At 39.7% G+C, this 19453-nt stretch overlaps 2 protein-coding genes across 3 annotated transcripts; both read right to left on the reverse strand.

Moving 5' to 3' along the window:
- Positions 1–1295: 1295 nt before the first annotated feature.
- clptm1 (CLPTM1 regulator of GABA type A receptor forward trafficking) lies at positions 1296–13115 on the reverse strand. The gene is made up of 14 exons (XM_041941354.1): positions 13017–13115; positions 9339–9484; positions 7423–7546; positions 7041–7199; positions 6791–6908; positions 6603–6688; positions 5903–6023; positions 5530–5774; positions 5133–5226; positions 4843–5033; positions 4174–4269; positions 3923–4058; positions 3135–3302; positions 1296–2487 (listed from the first exon to the last, which is right to left on the reverse strand). Exons 1-14 carry the CDS (start codon positions 13065–13067, stop codon positions 2312–2314), a joined length of 1911 nt encoding a protein of 636 aa, XP_041797288.1. The 5' UTR covers positions 13068–13115; the 3' UTR covers positions 1296–2311.
- A 753-nt stretch (positions 13116–13868) lies between these two features.
- Positions 13869–18060, reverse strand: tbcb (tubulin folding cofactor B). Of its 2 annotated transcripts, none has more exons than XM_041941021.1 (7): positions 17924–18060; positions 17248–17389; positions 16910–17053; positions 16259–16355; positions 15595–15786; positions 14745–14817; positions 13869–14648 (listed from the first exon to the last, which is right to left on the reverse strand). In XM_041941021.1, the coding sequence occupies exons 2-7, from the start codon at positions 17365–17367 to the stop codon at positions 14534–14536; spliced, it is 741 nt and encodes a 246-aa protein (XP_041796955.1). In that variant the 5' UTR covers positions 17368–17389; positions 17924–18060; the 3' UTR covers positions 13869–14533. The 2 variants fall into 2 exon arrangements, with proteins under 2 accessions (XP_041796955.1, XP_041796954.1); XM_041941020.1 differs by lacking the exon at positions 17924–18060 and adding an exon at positions 17761–17909.
- Positions 18061–19453: the final 1393 nt, after the last annotated feature.

Raw genomic sequence — 19453 nt, forward strand, 5'->3', positions numbered from 1 at the left:
ACCTACCAGCCGGGAACCCCCGCCCCGAGAAGGCAGGTACGGTTCACTGATTTGAATATTCATCATCTTCAACTTTTTCCATTAAGTAATTGTTTTTTTGTGTGTTTGTTTTGAATGTGCAAATCATTATGTGACTATTAAATGAGCCTCCGTCCCATCACACGCGCACAAACACCACTTATTTACATACGAAATCCAATCTAGTCAAAGCCAGTTTTTTCCCACCTACATAAATTAAAGTTTTAGATGTGTATCTTGGTGCAGATCCTACTTCCGACAAACTAAGAGACAACTGGGAATTCCTGATTTCATCATAAAATATTATAGCTGTCAAACTGCATCAATAACCTGTCTGCACGTTTAGTCACCGCCCTTAAGTGACGTTTTTCGGTCGCCTTTCCACATCAACTATGGCTGTTTACGCAAGTTATGAGGCGCAATAGCGACACCTGCTGGTCAGACAGCGGGCAGGCGATTTAGAGGAAATGGAAAGCGAAAGTTCAGGCGTTTAGAGGAAGCGGTGACTCAAATAAAAGAGAAGAAAAAAACAAAACAGAAAGCGGTAACTGAGTTGCAGAGGTGTTAGATGAGAAAGCTACAACCGTGAGAGAACAACAGTTGCAAAAGTCCAAAAAGCAATCTGCAGATGTGAGTGTCTGGGTAAATGTTTTAGGATACATCTTGAAATAAATCAGTTTCCCAACCTAGAAGATAATTTACAAGATAGAAAGAGGTATTTTCCATGCCTGTCAAACTTAACCAGGCTTTGCTTTTTGAAGTTACAGTGATGATCAGCAGCTATTTTAATAACTTAATCGTTTGAATCACTTTTCCAAAGGAACAACAGCAAACTTTTGTTGGTGTCACCTCTTGAACGCGAGTATTGTTTGCTTCTCTCATTTTTAATTCTTTGCAAATTAAACTGAGTTTTGGGCTTTTGTTTGGACAAAATGAGCAAGAAAAGTCACCACCTTTAGCTCTACGAAAATTGTGATGGCCACCATTCACACTTTCTTTCAAAATAAAACTGATTCATCAAGGAAAATAATTGGTAAAATAATCAATAATGACAAGTCATTAGTTGCAATCTATAAGTCAAGCTTTCAGGGTAGACAAAAGCCTGACCACATAACGTGCACGCAAGGACATATGCACACAAATAATGTGAATGTGAAAAATTAAAAGTTTCATGCAAAATGTTCCTTCAACCCAGAGCAGCAGGTAAAAACTAAAGAGTAAAAACAAAAAAAGCTTTGCATAGACATTTTCAATCACACTTAATTTTACTATAAACATGAATGAATCAAAATTTAATATGAACCAACATGGAACCCTCTTTGTTTCAGGATTTACAGCACTAAAAATTAAAACAAGAGACACTGTAACTCTTCCAGCGCACACCTGCTGACACCTGTCTCCACCGTGTCTCTCAAGGTGATCTGGTTTGAAACATGAGCGTTAAACCATCTGAAAAATCTGGCGGAGGGGGGGGAAATAAAAATTAGACTTGCAAATTAGCTATTGCTAGACAGTTTTGACATCGGTATTATTATGACAAGCTCAGATTCTGTACAGTTTGAGGACATACAAAATAATGCTTCAGTGACTGAAAAACAAAAATTAAGTCATTGACAATATTAATATATTTATATTAATACCAACAAGGCTGTTATTTTTTATGTTCAAGTTTAGAACATTAACCATTTGTTTTAAATTGAGGGTAGTGGTCACTGTCATGTGGGTAGTGTCTTGTAGGGTCCTCCATCTTGTCTCCTATCACCACCTCTCTTTTTCAGCGTTCCACCTCTGTTGTGGCTCAGGATCTTTCCAGTTTCCTCCCGTACTACTCACCAGTTTCCAGGCAATACGAAACATGGTGCTCACATGGAATGAAAAGAAAAATTCACATGGAATCTACACAAAGAACAAAAGTAGCACTTGGCCTCTTTCTTCCCTGCATTAAAAAAAAAGGTAGTGTAACTGCGACCTGTTCCCCTCCCAACCTACTCAAAGATATTGTTACCCTCTGAGAAATCATACAGAATACAGTACATCACGTTTTGTTTTACTTCACTTGAACTGCAAAACGAGAGGGCGGCGAACAGAAATAAGAATTTACCAAGTCTACACTGAATGTGATTCTCTGTGGGTCCACACAGAAATCAGAGGGAACAGTTGAACTGCATTTTTTTTTTTTTTGTAGTGGCTTCCATGACAGCTAAACGACAACTCCCCTCCCTGCCTAATTTCCACAAGTCCTCTTCACCCCCAGCAGTGAGGGCCAGGGAGGTGGGTAAGGGCGTGGTCTTGCTTAATCGTTCTTCTTCTCCCCCTCTGGTTTGTCTGTGATGGCGGCCGCTGTGGCAGGAGCTGCCGCTGCTGTGTTGTTCTGGGCCTGGTCTACTCCGCTGGTGCCAAACTCGTTGACCCTGTTGGGATCGACCCGATAGATCCAGCGCTGGTAAAGGTAGATGAAGAATACCACATCTGCAGGAGAGGCAACAGAGGTTAGTCCAGGGAGAGACAAATTTTCAAATGGATTATTCCCGTAACCATCAGCCGTCAAGTACAAACGTATTTAGTTATAGCGGTGAAAGGTAGTCTTTAAATCCAAGTCAAACTAATGCTGAGTGGTAGATATCACTGGACAACTCAACATGGTCGTGTGATTGCACAGTTGGTTGTGTGAGGGTTAAAATGACCATGTATTTTCAAGACCCACCAATATCCATAATAACTGCAATTTAACATCCTAATGAAAAAAGTGAAACCCAGAAAACCAACTCAAAAGCTGAGCCGACTAAGATAATGACATCACCTACCAATGAAAAAAGTGATATTCACAGCAGACCTAACATGTTATCTACATGTCTTTGTGAGACTGGCCTTTAATGAAAGTGTTACTCTGTACCAGCATTACCATCGCCACCAGTGACAGACTGTGGATACTTCACTGACCATGGAATAAAAGAAAACAAGTAAAACTGCTTTAACACATTTAAGGGCATAAAACCCCAAACCTAGTGTCTGATATCAAGGCAGAGGGAAAAAAAAACATCTTGTTTAGATGTTGATGTATAGAACAGTTTGTGACTTTTAAAGTTGTATCAACAACTAGATCAGGGAAGACATACCATCTCTGAGGCATCCTATCCTGTACATCATGGGCATCTTGATAACGAAGGCAAACAGGTCATCAATAAATGTATTGAGAGCCTTGTAGGTGAGCATCCTCCACGGGAGGTGAGCCACAGACTTCATTTTGTAGTTGATGAATAGCTGTGGCGTCATTGTAATGAAACCTAAAAACCAAAAGGCACCAGTTAGGTAACACAATTTTTTTTACAAAGAGGCAGTAAATTAGACAGCAGGCAACATGACTGCCCTCATGACGTCTATTAATACACAGCACATTAGCAGAGGCTATGGGGAATTGGACACGTAACCATGATGCAAGTATGAAAACATCAGCTGTGTGAACATCTACTTAGAGACAAGATAATTAAGACCGACAATATAACGAGCCTCATCTCTGCCCTTTAAAAATAGATTTACATAAACAGAAACAAACCCTGTTGGAGACAATGTCAGCAGAGAGTAAAATCAATAATACATTCAAGGAATAAACTATAAAAAGCTCTGGGGAGAGAGATAAAATTCAGTATAAGAGGAAAGAGGCTGAAATTTAGCTAAAACTGCATATTAGGGATAAGTTACAAACTTCACAAAGACACAAACAAGCGTCTAGTTCTGCTAGAATTCTTTTGTTTCACTATTAAAAAGAAAGTGTTACAGTACATTAAGTCTTGTTTATGTGATGTTTAAAGTTTCAACACCTGACATTAAATTTAAATGTTCTTCTAAAACAAAAAGGGACACACAAAATAGTAGTGGCGCATATATATTCTCAAGAAGAACTTACCAAAGGTTAACAAGAAGCCATAGAGCATGCTGAGTACCCATGAGTACCAGCCTTTGTGCTCTACATACAATAAACTATAGACCGCATAGCAGCCAAACAGAGGGTAGAGCAGCCACGACAAGTACTTGAAGGCCATCTGTTCACGGTACAGGAGAGATCAGAGACAGTAATAAGAAACTGGCTACAATTTCACTTTTTAGTATTGTGTGTATTGAGGCTTGTCCTTGCAGTTCAGTTTTTGTTGGACTTACATCGTCGTAGATTTTGGTTGAAGACTCCACATATGTTGACTTGTCTGTAAATACCAATCTTGGCAATATTCCTGCAATTTTGTTCTCTCTATTCAACTAGAGGGAGACAAAAATGGGTGGTTACTGGAACATGGTAATAAAAATAAAATATTTATGTAATGTGCTGATGCAATAGGTTAGCATTTGGAGGAGCAACAGGGAAGCAAAGGAAATTTGGGAAGGATGTGAAACTGAAAGGACCAGTGTGTAGGATTTAGTGGCATCTCGCAGTGAGGATACAGATTGTAACCAACTGAAGGCCCCTCACCTCACCACTCCCCTACAGTGGCCACTAAAAATGCAAAAGGTGCTCTCAAGAGCCAGTGGTTTGTCTGTTCTGGGTTTCTTTGGAAACATGACAGTGCAACATGGTGGACTTTCATGCAGTAATGAAAACAGAATTATCAATATTATATTCAATTTCTGCAAAAAGATCTGCCTAAATCCCACACACTGGACCTTCAATATCATCAAATGAAATTGTTGGGCTTCGTCTAGTAGAGGAGTCTGCTGGTATGATTCAAACCAAATATCATCTTCACACCTTCACTGGTTAGCTCTCACTTTTTAGCTGAAGGTGAATTCAGTGACAAGAAAGGGTTAAGAAAAGCAAGTGTTATTCTGACTTACTCTGACGTCCATGACCTTGGTGATTTTCCACAGGTCAATAAGGAGGCCAATGAAGACGCTGACCTGCACCACAAAGTTGGTCTCGTTGTCCAGGATGTACAACAGCACCACCAGAGACTGGAAAACCCCAAATATGATGGAGCGCACAGACAGGCCTTCTAGGGACTGTCTGCTGTTCCAGAATTGGATATCTGAGGAGGAGATGGTGATGAGCTGAAGCCCGAGGGGTAAACAGACACTCTGCAAACTATGCTTCTGTTGCTAATGTAGAAAGGCTGTTGTGACCTTACCATTCTTGAAGGCAAGAAACTCGAAGATGCTGTGCACGATGGAGACAACGATGGTGAGACCCAGCAGGTATGGGTTAGTTTCCAAAAGGGCCACCTATGCAAAGAGAGTGTTTTTATTAATCTGATCTTTACAGTGGTAAACAGTCTCAATTTCTTTTGTTAGATTTGCTAAATCACCATAACTACAGCAAGCTTCCATGTATACTAAATAATCCATACATTTGATAAATGGTAATACAACATGCCAGTCATGTTTTTTAATTTAATTTTCAGTTATTTCTACAATGTATCAAGATGTAAATCTACAAAATGAGCCATTATTTGAGTAACTCAACTTGAAGGAGCCCAAAATCAAACCTGTGTGATTGTTCTGTCTCTGTGACTCTTGATTTCTTACTTTAACAGAGTCTTGGTCTTCATCAGACTGCTCATAGGTGTCCTCAGGCAGGAAGTTCCATGGCGAGCGTGCATTTTGGGCTGCGTACAGCTGCCAACGCCACAAGGACAGCGGGCAGTAAGAAAGGCGCAGCGGGAGTGTTGTCAGCGTCTCGTTGATGGGATAGTAGTCCTTCTGAAGGTTCCAGTAGTCATTGAAGTACACAATGGGATAGTAATCACCACTTACTGCATCAAACTTAACATCTAGATGTAGACAGGGTAGAAGAGTGGAAATGTCAAAGATGGACATTAAACAGCTGTTGTAGTAGGGACCTTTTAAAATGTACAGCATTATGCAGCAAATGGCAAAGAGGTGAGTGGGAGGAACTTACGCTGGTCTAGAGGGGGGGGAACAGAGCCTTTGACCCAGGCAGTGTGGTCATCTACCATGTTAATGGTGAGGTTGGGGTGCCAGTGAGAGATGATCTCCACTGGACCGTGGCTCTCTGCCCGCTGTGAGGAAACATTTGATTAGAGGTGTTAGCGATGAGCTTTTCAATTTGTACCATGAACATAGGTTCTTTACTCAGTATTTTCCAGAATCAGCTGCAATTTGTGTTTCTGTAACATTAACTTGTACATCAGTGTCACAAGATGTGTGTAACTATTTGTGATTACTGTACTTTCCCTATTAAAATCTTAATCACTTTAATTAACATATCCATTCATATAACGGTGTACTACAGCCTGACTGATACCTGAGGTCCATATTGAAAATTTCAAATTGTTTTAAAATCTGATAACAACATAGCAACCAATAGTACAACTTTAACTTAAATTGTGACCAAAATACAGACTATGTGATGTTTGACAGCTGAAAACAATCGATCTGTCAGCACTCTCTGGTGGACAAACTACAAAACACTCTGCTAGACTTCACACTATTTCTGACTGACTTCAGGTCCAGTTTGGCATTTCTGCCAAACTACTGATAGATCTAGCATAAGATAATATCGGCCAATATACATGTCTGGCTGATTCATTGGTCTAGCTCTGCAGAGTACAAAATAAGTTAAACTAAAACATATCAACCTTGATCATTTCGGGATCTGCTTCCGTCTCTCCTGTTAGCAGATTCTTGGTCTTCAGAAACTTTCTTCGCTTGAATTTATTCAACACTGAAAGAGTAAAGCAGCAAAGCTTACCACATAGAAATCTATTGTATACATTATTGTGGTAGTAAAGCTTTTGTTTAAAGCGTGTTTTCCCAATGTTCTTACTTCGTGTTGCGTGAACTGTTGCCAGTCTGCGATACTGCCCCTTGCGTTTGGGGTCTGGGTGGAATCCACTTTTAGTGAAGTAGACGTGCATGTAAAGGGAGCCATTCTGCTGCACTTTCTGTAAGTACACATGAAACAGCAAGTAGAATTAGAGTCTCAGAGAAATACATATGTACAGTACAAATCTGTCAGGTTCTGCCCTTCATCTACATCTACCTCACCCCCCCCCCCATTCCTCAGTTATGCCCACCTCTGGGATCTCCATCTCCTTATAGTGCTCGTAACAGCCGTCTGCGTTCTCCCCCGTGGCCCAGTCTCCATAGACCAGATCCCTGTGGAACCAGAACAGGGATTCTGTGTTGTTGAAGTCGGAGAACACCTCCTCCTGTGACACGAACACGTAAAGATCCTGCAGGAATGGTGAGAAAATAAAGGTGTTTATGATATTACATTGTCAGGGGAGAGAGGGCGAGTTAGTCTGAAAGGGAGAGATGGTTTGCTGTTGAAATACTTGAGGGGACCAGAGTATGATGGGTCTTCAGGAATGAACAGCCTCAATTAAATTAAAATACGCCTAATGAAACGGCTGGCTGTGCAGATAAGGCAACGGACAGAGGGGACAGGTGTAATACCATGAGGGTGTCCTTGGGGAAGAGGTTCCTGCTGGGTACTCTGGGTGCCCCGGCTGGCGCGTTGGGGTCAGGAGTGGACGGCCCTCGACGGAACCAACTACTGATTGCCCAGATTATGAAGATTCTGCAGGAACAAGAGCAAACAGAATCAGAGAAAAGGAAGACTTGGTAAATAAGGGATTACAGTCAAAGATAACAGGAAAAACCAATACAGAAAGAGAACGAAAACAGAAAGGCAGAAGAGCAACAGGGGTGATGAATTGGACTGATAATTTAATATGATTGTAAATGGAGAAATAGTGGATACACTAGGATAACAAACTCCTTTTCTCTTGAGATCTGAAGAGCTGCTACAGGAGAGTAAAACCGCAAGGAGGGTAATCAAATTCAACCATCCAGTCAAACTGCATTACATTCATACAATAAGATACATGCCTTTCCTGCATCATCAAACAGTGACAGATCTAAAGAGACAAAGTTAGAAGTGAAAAAGAACACAGTTCTCTGTGGCAAAGAAAAGACTGCAACATTTTAAAAATATCAAGAACTGACCTTTTTAATTTTTATCGTGGTTTTGCTCAATGTACACTTGCCTCTTTGGTTCGTGTGGGTTTAACCGATGAATAATGAATTTTCTTTCTGATATCATAGTTAAATTCATAATGAAGGATTCATTATATGCCCATTCTTGTTAACCGATAGGCTGGTGGCTTGGTGTAGTGCACGTATATATGTTCACAAATACCCATCCACTTTAGACTAAATCTTATTTTGGCATTCCTCATCCAAAGAGTCAAAATGAGCTGAAACAATGAAGTGAGTTTTCATCTGTTTTTCACCAAATATTCTGTCTCATCAAAAGCTGCTTCCTTCTCTAACTGATGGAAGACATTACAACTTATCTCAATCACAGCAAAGCAAACTGACCACAGCAAAATTCTGCAACTCACTGATGCATTCATTCACACTTTGACTGCCATGAGATACCTCTTGTAAGATCCTACTTCCGAGCTTGACTGTCATAAATGTGACATTTTGGATATGTGGTGGATGTCAGTATTTTCATTTTTGTTGTATTGCAGCCAAAAAATTGTTTTGGGGCCCATCATGCAATCACTTTTTAGGATGCTGTAATTTAGGAATATGTAGGGGATTGTGTGGATACTTTTTTGTTGAACTGGCTGAACAATGACATATGATTGATCTGAATTGCATTTACAAACCTTTGGCTCTGAGGGCAATCTTACATTCTAATGGCGGAAAACAGGCATGTGCAGTAATTAAGGACGATACACTTTTCCAGCAAACACACTTGTCTAAATCATGATACAGAAATGTGTTAAAAGACTTGTATTTTAAATGGTTGGTGCAACATAATATTTTAAATCTGATAATAATTTTACCCGATGAAAGTCATTACTTTACCAAAAAGTCATTTATAATAAGCGATCAGCAGTGCAGGATCTTTTTTGTTCATGAACCAGTCAAAAAGTAGTACTTACTGAACAACTGAGCAAATAGAGTGACCAACACACAGAACACTAAGCAGACCATAATTAGAGATCTGACCCTTTACAGCCCACCAAGGCCAGCAGGAACAGATTTTCACTTATAACCATAACAAAACACAAATGGAAAAAATGGGATAAAATGGCAGATGGAGAGGGACAACAGAGTATAAACTCTGCACAGACATCTGGAATGGTGAACTTTGTAAAAGCGAGGTCAACTTCAGCCGAATTTTCCATTTGCTTCCCACTTGCATACGGACTGTGAGACCACCATAATGCATCACATCATATTGTTGTTAATTATTACACCCATTGTATCAAAGTCAGCTTTTATGGGTGGGTTGGAGCTCTCTGCTTTTAAACAGGGAGCGAGCCTGTCGGATTAAAACAAAAAGAAAGACTCACCTGAAGAGGACTCCTTTAATGACCTGCCATGCATTAGGTGCTTGTTGCTGCTGTTGCTGCTGCTGCTGCTCCTGAGGATCCTGTGCATTTCCAGCTGTCTGCACAGCCTGGCCATCTGTTGTCGCAGCAGTTCCATTGCTGCTCACCTATAACCATAAAGACACACAGTCAGTATACCCAAAGAATGTCACAGTGAAAGAGCAGCAATGGCATCATGTAAAGAAGTCTATCATCAAACCAAAACAGCTTTACTGGCAGTAAAAATGGGCCATCGTGTATTTTCAGCTTAAAGTGGTGATCCAATGACACAGTATAATTTATAGGGTAATCATCACTAGGTGTCAAAAACACAATTCATCCCAGACATTTTGTATTAAACAGTTAATTAAAACAAATTAGTGGTTGACCGATGTGGGTTTTTTACTGGCTGATTCTGGTATTTTGTGGGCAGAGCAGCCAATGGCTGATATATAATGTAACACTAATGTTTTAATAATTGTTGTTGTAATGATAACTGTCTGCATTGTCTGTTTGCTTAAGTAGGTCTGCACTCTGACTGCAATGTACTTGTTTTAAATTAAGTATCAACTAAATAAATCTGTTGATCAAAAAACAAACAAACAGAAAAACTTAAGAAAAATAAAGTTTTAGTGCACTTAAAAACACATTTTTTTAAGGAGATAACAGCATCTCATTGTTTCTGAGAATGAATGAAAATGTGTGAACCAATCACAAAACACAATTTATCACTAAAACAAATGACAAATGTTTTCTCACCATAGCTTTTCAAATTTGATTAGTTGCTGCTTTTCTCTGTTTATCTAATCATAAATGAAATACATTTGGATTTAGAGTGTTCGTGTCAGACAAAACAGGCTACATGAAGGCACGATATAGATGTGAAAGGCATTTAATAACAAAAATGTTCAATAGAGTAAGTGATGACAAGAAAACAATCGTTAAAATAATTACAATTCAATAATTACAAATTAATGGATATCTAAAGATGACTGAAATGTCATGCATTTTTTAACAAACTAGATTAATCTAGGGGTCAAAACTGATACTACTATGTAACCATCATAATTAAAACAGAACCTTTGTAGTTTCGCATAGTTGAGATAACTCTGAGGTCAAACCCATGTGAAGTGCCAGCATGCATATTTGCAAAATAAAGATCAGTAAAAATCTGTCAGTGGTTTGCGTCAGTCTGTCGATGTAACCCCCTCCCACCCCACCAGCAAGGCCACATTCTATTCAAGTGACACAATACACAAGCGCATGCCAAGTCATGAGACTCATTCACTATCTAAACGTCTAATCTCCCCCAATTGTCACCAACACAAGGGAGAACAGAGGTTGCCCTCTAGAAACAAACAACACTGAGGGTAGAAAAATGTTTTCCGCTAAGCAAGTTATACCATTCATCAGGGTGCCAAGAAGGCCTAGAAATGAGTGAACAGTGAAAATGCTAAGGTTCTTGATAAGCCACTGGCCTAGCACCATCATAAACAGAGCATTTCAAGGCCAAGGCAGTGGCTCAAAATAGAGCTTTTCATCCTCCTTTCCATGTCCTGTTGTGATAAAACAGAAGCAATTCCATTATCAGAGACATGGATCTCTGTCTCCTGGGGGGATCAACGTAATAACCGTAACACACGCGGATCACCAATATGCTAACCAACCAAAACAGGTTATCTGTTCCAGCTCAAGATAATAAATTACAATTTACACACTCAGAACAAGGATTAAAAATTAACCACCTATTCAGGGTGCAGGGTAAATGCTTGACAGTGGATTGCCACTGCATGAGTGTGTCTGACAAGAAGAGGGCAAAAAGTTAAGAGAAGTCAGTCGTTCACACAGGAGTGGAGATTGCTCTGGTAATGTTTAGCACTCATGGTGTCTCCTACGGGAAGGAAGCAAGCTAGTATGCAATATTAGGCTTATAGATAAGCATATAAAGGACATGTCTGTCAAATGTGTGTCAATTACTAACAGCTGAAACGCTTTCTGTCTCTGCTACAATGCTCATTTGTTAACATTGAAGATGACCTTTTCACATGCAGAGGACACGCAATGCAAAGAAAATTCATATAACTGCGACAGAAAAAACAAAACTTGAGAAAATGAAAAGCGGCGCAAGCACACCTGGTTATATCTGGCTACAAGACAATTATGTTTCCTCTAAATGAATAATGCTGAAATTTCTTTCAACTGATACACCAGCAGTGGGCCTAGAGAGCAACATAAGTGCCCCATCCAGAGCTAATAACACGTTTATCCCGACAGAGCAATTTTATTACAAAAGAGACACTAGATGCACATTGTACCCTTGACCATGTTTCTACCACTTGTGTATTATCCTTAGAGTTGATTTACAGAGTGAGGCATCTTTTATTCTGCAAAATAAGTCATTCAACCACTTTTTTGTAGGTTTTTCAGAGTCCTAATAAGGTGCCTGTATGGATAAAAAGAAAATACTCTGTTCCGTTTAAAACACATTTGTAACCTGTGTCAGAATTGCAACTACATTCTTACCCAAATGGTCGAAAGACTTGAGGAATCTGGAAATACCTTCAAAACAGCGGTAAAGGTTGAGATTTGTCAGGAATTTAAGTTTGCTTTGTCTATATTTCTATGTATATTTATATACATGTGAGGCGTAAACAAGGGCTTAGAAGAATAACCTTGATTTATAGCTGAAACCATCAAGGAACCTAAAGAAACCAAAACTAAAGTTGTACCCAGTCCTGACATAATTCATTAAACCAACATCAAATGACAAAGACTACTGGTCGACTTGCTTTGGCCTTAAAAATGGCAAATATTTGCTGGATCATCTGATCTGTTTGTTTGTTTGTTTATACGTAGAAATGTTTTATGTCACTAGAAATCTTTGTTTCTTTGGCCAAAGAATGACAGACTGGACTAAGCATAAAGGAGACCAGTGATGATTCACTTTGACCTCTGGTAACTTGTGACAGACATTTGTCACTCCGGAAATAATTACTAGCTGCCCAGATCGCCAAAATTGCCTCCAGCAACTGCTGTTAGAGGGACTTTAGTAAGCATTTTCCAGCGTTAGCCAAATTTGACGGCGACTACACCTGATTCATCTACGTTCACCTGTCGATGTTAATGTCAATGAGTTGTGTGAATGTGACGCTTACAAAATGCACGTTAAACCCGAAGTTTAGACTGAGAACTGCTGTAGATAACAGTCAGGTGACATAAGCTTTAACCGTTACGTTAGGTAAGAAATGTATGAGAGCTGCTTTTCACTGGCCTGGTTAGTCGAGCCCAGCTGCGTTGCTCAGGTTCAGGCCTTGTGATAGCTAACTATCTGACACACTGCGGCTGGCTCACACTACCACAGTTGGAGTCAACTAATTATCTTTTCAAAATTATGTAAGTGGATATCTAGAGGTGCGATTTGACGGTTAACGCCACTCTCACTCCGTACATCTGCTCGCTAACAGTCAGGATTTCTCAACACAACGTTAACGGCAGGAGGGGGTCGTTTTAAAACCAACCGGCACTGACAACGTCACTGGGGCTCGTGTAACGATCGGTAACATGTTTAAACCTTAACGGTACCGCACTTAACGCTCAGACAAACAAAACGGGCCCCTTACACTGGACGTGAAAAGCACATAAGGATGTCATTCATTTTACCTCGCCGTTGCTCACGGTAGCTTTGGTTGCTTCGCTCTCCCGCGTCGCCATCTTTCCTTGTCTCTGTCGCACACACACGCCACACCACACTGCTGGCTGGGAAACTGCGCTCGATCTCGCGAGATGTCAGTTGTAGCGTCATTGGAGTGACGTGGGTCTTCAGGGGAGTGCTGAAAAATGTGAGGCTGATAAATATTGTAAGCTGCTTTTTGTGACAAAGCTGATGAAACGGCATGAAACTGCGCGCTTAGTCATGCGTCTTAGGAAGTGCGACCTAATAAAATGAAAGCTTTCTGCAAACTAAAATGGAACCTCTACTATTTGGGATTAATCAAATAACTATAGAACCTGCTTCATACTTTTACTCTATTGCATTTCAGAGGCAAATACAGCATTTTTTACACGAAAATGTGTAACCTAATCACCATTCATAATAATCCAACAAGATAATAACACTCTGAAAGAGATCCATTCTGCATGAGTACTTTCACTGTCTTATTTGAAGTGTACTTTGCTGATAATGCCTCTATGCCATGAATATTCTCGAAGCAGGGTGGGGATTACACCTACTTCCAATGTGCACGTAGAAGGGAAGAAGGTCTGAAAACGTAAAAAACTTGAATATTATGTGTCCAGGGAATGTATGTTTTTGTTTTCTCTCTAACATATTGCTCTCATTGATTCAATACTTGCACTACACAGTTGCAGTATAATGTCTCATCCCAAAATAACAAAATACAAATTTGCCTCAGAAGGCTTGACATCCTCCTTAGAATCTTTAATTCAGACGAGGGGAAAAAAGGAGAACCCTTAGTGAAAGATGTACAGACAAATCAAAACAATCTGGTAAACTTGTTTACTGGCAAATCATTTTTATTATTATGCATTACCCTTTGGCACATAGTTACACCTGCACCTTAGAGATCATCAGTTTTTTAAAAAAAGGAAAAAAAAAGGACACTACATTTTTGTATGTGTGGCAATGATATTTCATTGAAAATAAACCACAAAAATAATTAATTTACATTTCTTTTGTAAACTTCAGAGGATGAAAAAGATGCGATACTACATACAAACACACAAACTGAAATTTAAGGAATTTGTTTATAAAGGAAAGATCTACCCTTGCATACTTTCACACGCTTATGTCAGGCATTCTACACTTATGTTAATAAAAAGAACTGCAAATACAGACCATAGCAAAACAAGTTTTTGCTCAGAGGAGGTGAGGGTGGTGCCCCTGACTCCAAATACAACTAACAGCTGTGAATGTTGGTGAGGATTTATCGTTCTTTCCTCTTAAACTGTGAACTTCTTGTCTGTCAGTGAGAGAGAAGTTGAATCTAAAAGACCTTTAGACCCTACTCTTTGGATCATGCCTTCCAGAGAAGCAAAACAAAATTTTAATTCACAACAATAACAATGACTTTTCTCTGGTTGGTGGATAACATCTCAAAGGTGATGCTCAAATTTCAGGGCAGAAAGCACTCTCTCCTTTTATTACACTTTTTATAGTCCTACATCTCATCTAAACCGTAATCCTCCTCGGGAAAGTCTCCCACAACCACATTCAGGGGCTTCACAAATCCACCATATTTGTTCTCACATTCAAAGTATTGTTTCCCTTCAACACTGTGGAGACACAATTTATAAAAAAGAAGGTCAATGCAAAACCAATGTGAATAAAATTGTGTGTAACTTAAACAAGAAAAAGAAGATAGTTCTTACGTTCCATTGTGCTTTCCAAGGGGCTCATCATACTTCACACCCACCCAATAGCCTGGCTTGAAATCTGTTGTACCTGCAATGAATATTAATGAGTATTTTTCATATTATATGTAAGATCAGAGATTATTCCGCAATAAATCTGGGTAATTATTCCAAGCCACCCTATTTCTCTCTAGAGCAAGACATCAACAAAACTTTAAGATGGTTAGTCAGAATTTCTTTCACTGACCAACTACAGTACCTGATTAAATTTATTACTTGCAGTGAGATATTATTTAGGCTCAGTGCTCAACCAAATTTTATTTTAAATAATTGCACTGATACTAGATGAAATGTGAAGAATTTTCTAGGCCTCTTTATTTATGTGGGCATTAACAACAGTCTCCAAAACACGGACAAAACAAAACACACCAGCACAAGAAACACATCAGCAGTGGTCTCCTAAAACAGCCATGTCCAAACTATTCCATAAAGGGCCGTGTGGCTGCAGGTTTTCGTTCCAACCAAGGAGGAGCACACCAGGCTGGACTCATTTAATCAGCTGATCTCCCTTTTCAGCTGATAACTAAGGGATCCCTTGATGTTGATTGGTTGGCCTGGTGTGCTCCTCCTTGGTTGGAACGAAAACCTGCAGCCACACGGCCCTTTATGGAATAGTTTGGACATGCTTGTCCTAAAACATGCAGAGCTATGTATAAAAGGGGCTTCAATTCCTCCTGTATTGCTTGATTGTGTAATGGGCCATACAAATTACAACAAAGTCTGCATTGTTGGAGAGAAAATCCTCAGTTGTCAGGATTTAAACCAATGTCCTTAAGAAAGTAAACAGCTAAGCTTATTCCACACTTACCAACATACATCACTGTGCCAAGCTTCATGGGTTGCCCAGGGACCTGCACTTTGCATCGATTGCCAACAGAAATGGCATCAGCAGCAGCCTTCTGTTTCTCCATCTGAGCAGCATGCTCAGCTTTCTTCTTGGCCGTTTCTTCCTCATTGAAGTGACCAATACGATGTTTCTTCATGAATGACCGTGCTGAATCTGGAGGAAAAAAGTTGGACTGCACTAAACACAGGATACTTAAAAACAGACTGTAAATGCTACAAAACATCTTTCAAACAGGATTGGATAATTCCTTGACATCATTTGTCAATGGTTAGCATTAACATAAAGCTTTCTAAATAATAATAGTAGCTCAGATGTTGTGTGATGATGGTGGTGTTGCAATTAACAATCAATTTCCATTATTGATTACTTTACCAATCAATGTCAGTATCCACAGTTTGATAAACTGTTCATTTTCAGGGTATTCACTTAATTATCAACTAATCAATTCAGCTATATCTCCAATATTGTATTCATTGTGTAGCTATAATAGTTTACTGCTGCAATAGCCTCGGCTATAAAATTCTGGGAAATACATCTTATTTCCTTCATACCAAATGCGCAGAAAAAAAGTTTATGAGAATTACAAATTGGAGAGAAGCTCGAGGTTGTCAAACCGTGACCGTACCTGTTCTCTTATCATAAGCGTCATCTGAGATTTCAAACTTCTCCACTTTGGAAACATCATCGAACTCGCCCATCTGACATCCACTTCTGTCAATAACCTGTGATTCAGGATGAGACACAGACACTTTTAAAAAAGGCCACACCTGTAGTTATGCATGTTTTAACCAGAAACTGCATATCACTACAGCCTGAAACAAGCAAGGTAATTATGACGGTGAACAGTTAATCAGCTTTTCGTTTTTGTCCTTCTTCTTACATAGATACAGTTGTGGGTTGCAACTGATGTAAAAACCCTGGCTTGTATGTGAACTGAAGTTCTCATTAGTACCTTCAGGTGAAAAGGATAACATTTTTTTTAACAATTACCCACTATCTACATAACAGTGTTCAAATTTTCAAACCACTTCAAACTTTGGACAAAGAAAAGCTTCCAGGCACGTCTTGAGGGGATGTGTAATTTCACTCAATTTGTTGTGCAAAGAAATACATGTTATCTTATCTGAAGCAAGTTTGTTTTAACCTGCTGGGACACAGAATTGTATTTAAAGCCAAAGCCTGATCTGAAAACCTGTTGCTACCAGTACTTCACTTTAACAGGAAAATGGTCTGGGGCCCTATATTAAAAGTGCTTTAAAACCAAGCAGCTACATACATGTATTCTGCAGTCATCATCTACAGCATAGGAACCCAACAAAGCATCATTGTCGTCCATTTTCTGCAGGAACTTGTCAGAGACGCTGAACAACTCCAGGTCCATGGAGGAGGCACACACGCCCACAACCATCTCCAACTTTCCCTAATTACAATATAAACAAAATAGCACATGTAATACAATTAACTTTGAGATATTTGTAGGTTTCTAAAAACATGAAGGCAGAAATTAAAGGATAATCTCAATTTGACATGCATTGTGCAGGTTGGGTACAGTAGAGGCAATTTATGCATATTTTGAGGTGTATGAGGTATGATATACGGTAAACCAAATCTCACCTTCAGTTCTGCTATACTGATCCCTCTATTGAACCTGCATTTCACCTCAAAGGTGGAGATGGTGCTCGTTACGTTCACGTTCACAATAGGATTGGTAACTACCGTTACTCCGCCGTCCATTATGTCGATGGTGTGGAGACAGCTAATGGTGAAATATGGAAAACAATGGACAAATAATGTAACATAATAGCCAACGGAACTGAAATCGACACAGCAACTCACAGTTGTAAACGAATGTTGTAAACAGGTCGTTTCCTGTTGTTGTGTTGCTGGATTCCGAATATTAATATCTGACAGTAAGTAAACTTTGATTGAAGACGTTTCCCTTCAGTTCAATTCCCATGAAATTGTCAATGAAAGCCCACTAACGTACGCCCACTTCGAAGTCGTAGTTAGTTGTTCCCCTAATACCACTGTTAGCTTTGCCTCACATTGTAATCAAGCACGTTCTAGAATTGGAATAAACATTTATGCTTAACTCCGAAAATTTAGATCTTCCTCTCTCATACTTACACCATTTATAGACTTTGGTTATTGGACGTTTTATTTTAGCTAGCTAGTTTAGCTAGCCACAGACTGCGTTGATGCTAGCTGTTTGGGTGGCTAGCAGAAGCAGAGTCACACTGGACACAGTGAGAACTCTCGGCTAGACGCCAACGTTGTCGTAGGTACTTACAAATAAGTGGTTTCTAGTGATGTTATACTCGAAGCAGACCGCTTCGTACAGTATCCACCTTTTAAAATAGAAAGTAACGCAGCAAGATGTTTCGATGCGTTGCTTCGCCACGCCAAAACTCACGTGATCAATTCAACCACCCGCCTCTTTACGTCACACCCATTTCAGAGAGATGTCGCGCTGTGTTTGAACTCGTGATGTTTTTATCAATCTGCGCCAGGAGAGTAATATTTCTAGAACAACTTTTATTGAACAATTAATAGCAGCGGAACCAGAAAAAAACGCGTATCTTCTGCGCAACTGTTACATCAGGGCCTCTGATTAAATCTATCTATACAAAGCAGCTCTTCTAAGTAGGTAGCCAGCAGACGTCGCCATTTCTGACTATCAAATTCGTGGTAGATAAGTGCTTTACAAAGCTTCGTCTCCCCCATCACTGCTGATTCGTCTTTGCATTGTCATGTAACATAAGGAATGCATGAACACTACCTGACAAGACTTTATCTTGTTGTGTGGTTGTGCTACATTACAACATCAATTCCTGCTGCGACCAGCTCTGGCGCATTCTAGCCGCCCTCAGACTGGGAAAACACCAATCACACTAGGCAGCGAATGAATCCAACCAATCGTGTTACGATACGAAGAGAAAAGCCATGCAGCACCGCCTACTCACCAGTAGATTGACACGATCGAAAACCAATCATCACATAAGGGTGAACGCGACCGTTGAAGATACCACACAGCGGCGCTGTCCTCGAGTCTAAATCCTTAAGACTGAGCAGTGTGTTTTTATAAGGAGTATTTTCAACATGATGCATTCAACCGGGCATTTGCCCCTGCCTATTGTTTGGATGTCAACGACCTTGTAATAAGAAAGTATAGGTCTGCACTGTATATTACTACATGTTTGACCTAATCCATCTGGCTCAACAAGCAAAGCCATACCATGTTTTGGTCCAATTCTAACAAATGTCCATTATAACTTTCACTCAGACTGTTGAGTAAATCTGGACTACAATACCTGATTTTGCACACAGCATTAATGTACAAAATAAGATATATTGTGTGTTATGGATATAAAATCATATTGTGCTGTGATGAATGTATTTGATCAGTTATCTGTAAATCCTCTGTTTGTAAATTCCCTGATAAAGGTCTTATTCTACCCTGACGTGATTTCATTTTTGATATTAGGAACAAGCTTTTTCTTTAATCGCCTTAACAGTGAACAAAACTACTTTCCCAGCACAGATAACAGACTAGTGCATGTATGGGCAGAAAAGAGAACATCAAAGAAAGAAGAGAGAACAAACAACCAAACCCCAGGCAGACAGAGGCAGAGGGGGGCTGAGACAAGCCCACAGCCCCACAGTGAAGATTTACATTCCTACGGTTGTTGATGGAGATGCGGGCCTGCAAACCTGCCTGGCCTCATTCACACCTTATCTGCAGGTCACATATATGTCATATATATCATAAAGAACATGCTATTTCCTGCTTCTGACACACAGTTTCTCATTAATGTCTGAG

Source organism: Chelmon rostratus, chromosome 7 (genome assembly GCF_017976325.1).
Source record: "Chelmon rostratus isolate fCheRos1 chromosome 7, fCheRos1.pri, whole genome shotgun sequence".
Lineage (NCBI taxonomy): Eukaryota > Metazoa > Chordata > Actinopteri > Chaetodontiformes > Chaetodontidae > Chelmon > Chelmon rostratus.

Bases quoted from the DNA above. Each gene is read 5' to 3' on its own strand.
- clptm1 (XM_041941354.1), bottom strand. From the start codon at position 13,067: ATGGCGACGCGGGAGAGCGAAGCAACCAAAGCTACCGTGAGCAACGGC. The intron at 6,024-6,602 runs GTTGATATGTTT...GTTTCCTCACAG, and splicing joins CAGATCCCGAAATGATCAAG to CGGGCAGAGAGCCACGGTCC. The intron at 4,270-4,842 runs GTAAGTCAGAAT...GTCTCCCTCTAG, and splicing joins CCAAGGTCATGGACGTCAGA to TTGAATAGAGAGAACAAAAT.
- tbcb (XM_041941020.1), bottom strand. The intron at 17,054-17,247 runs GTGAGATTTGGT...TATTGTAATTAG, and splicing joins TCAGTATAGCAGAACTGAAG to GGAAAGTTGGAGATGGTTGT. The intron at 14,818-15,594 runs GTAAGTGTGGAA...TATTCATTGCAG, and splicing joins TGGCACAGTGATGTATGTTG to GTACAACAGATTTCAAGCCA.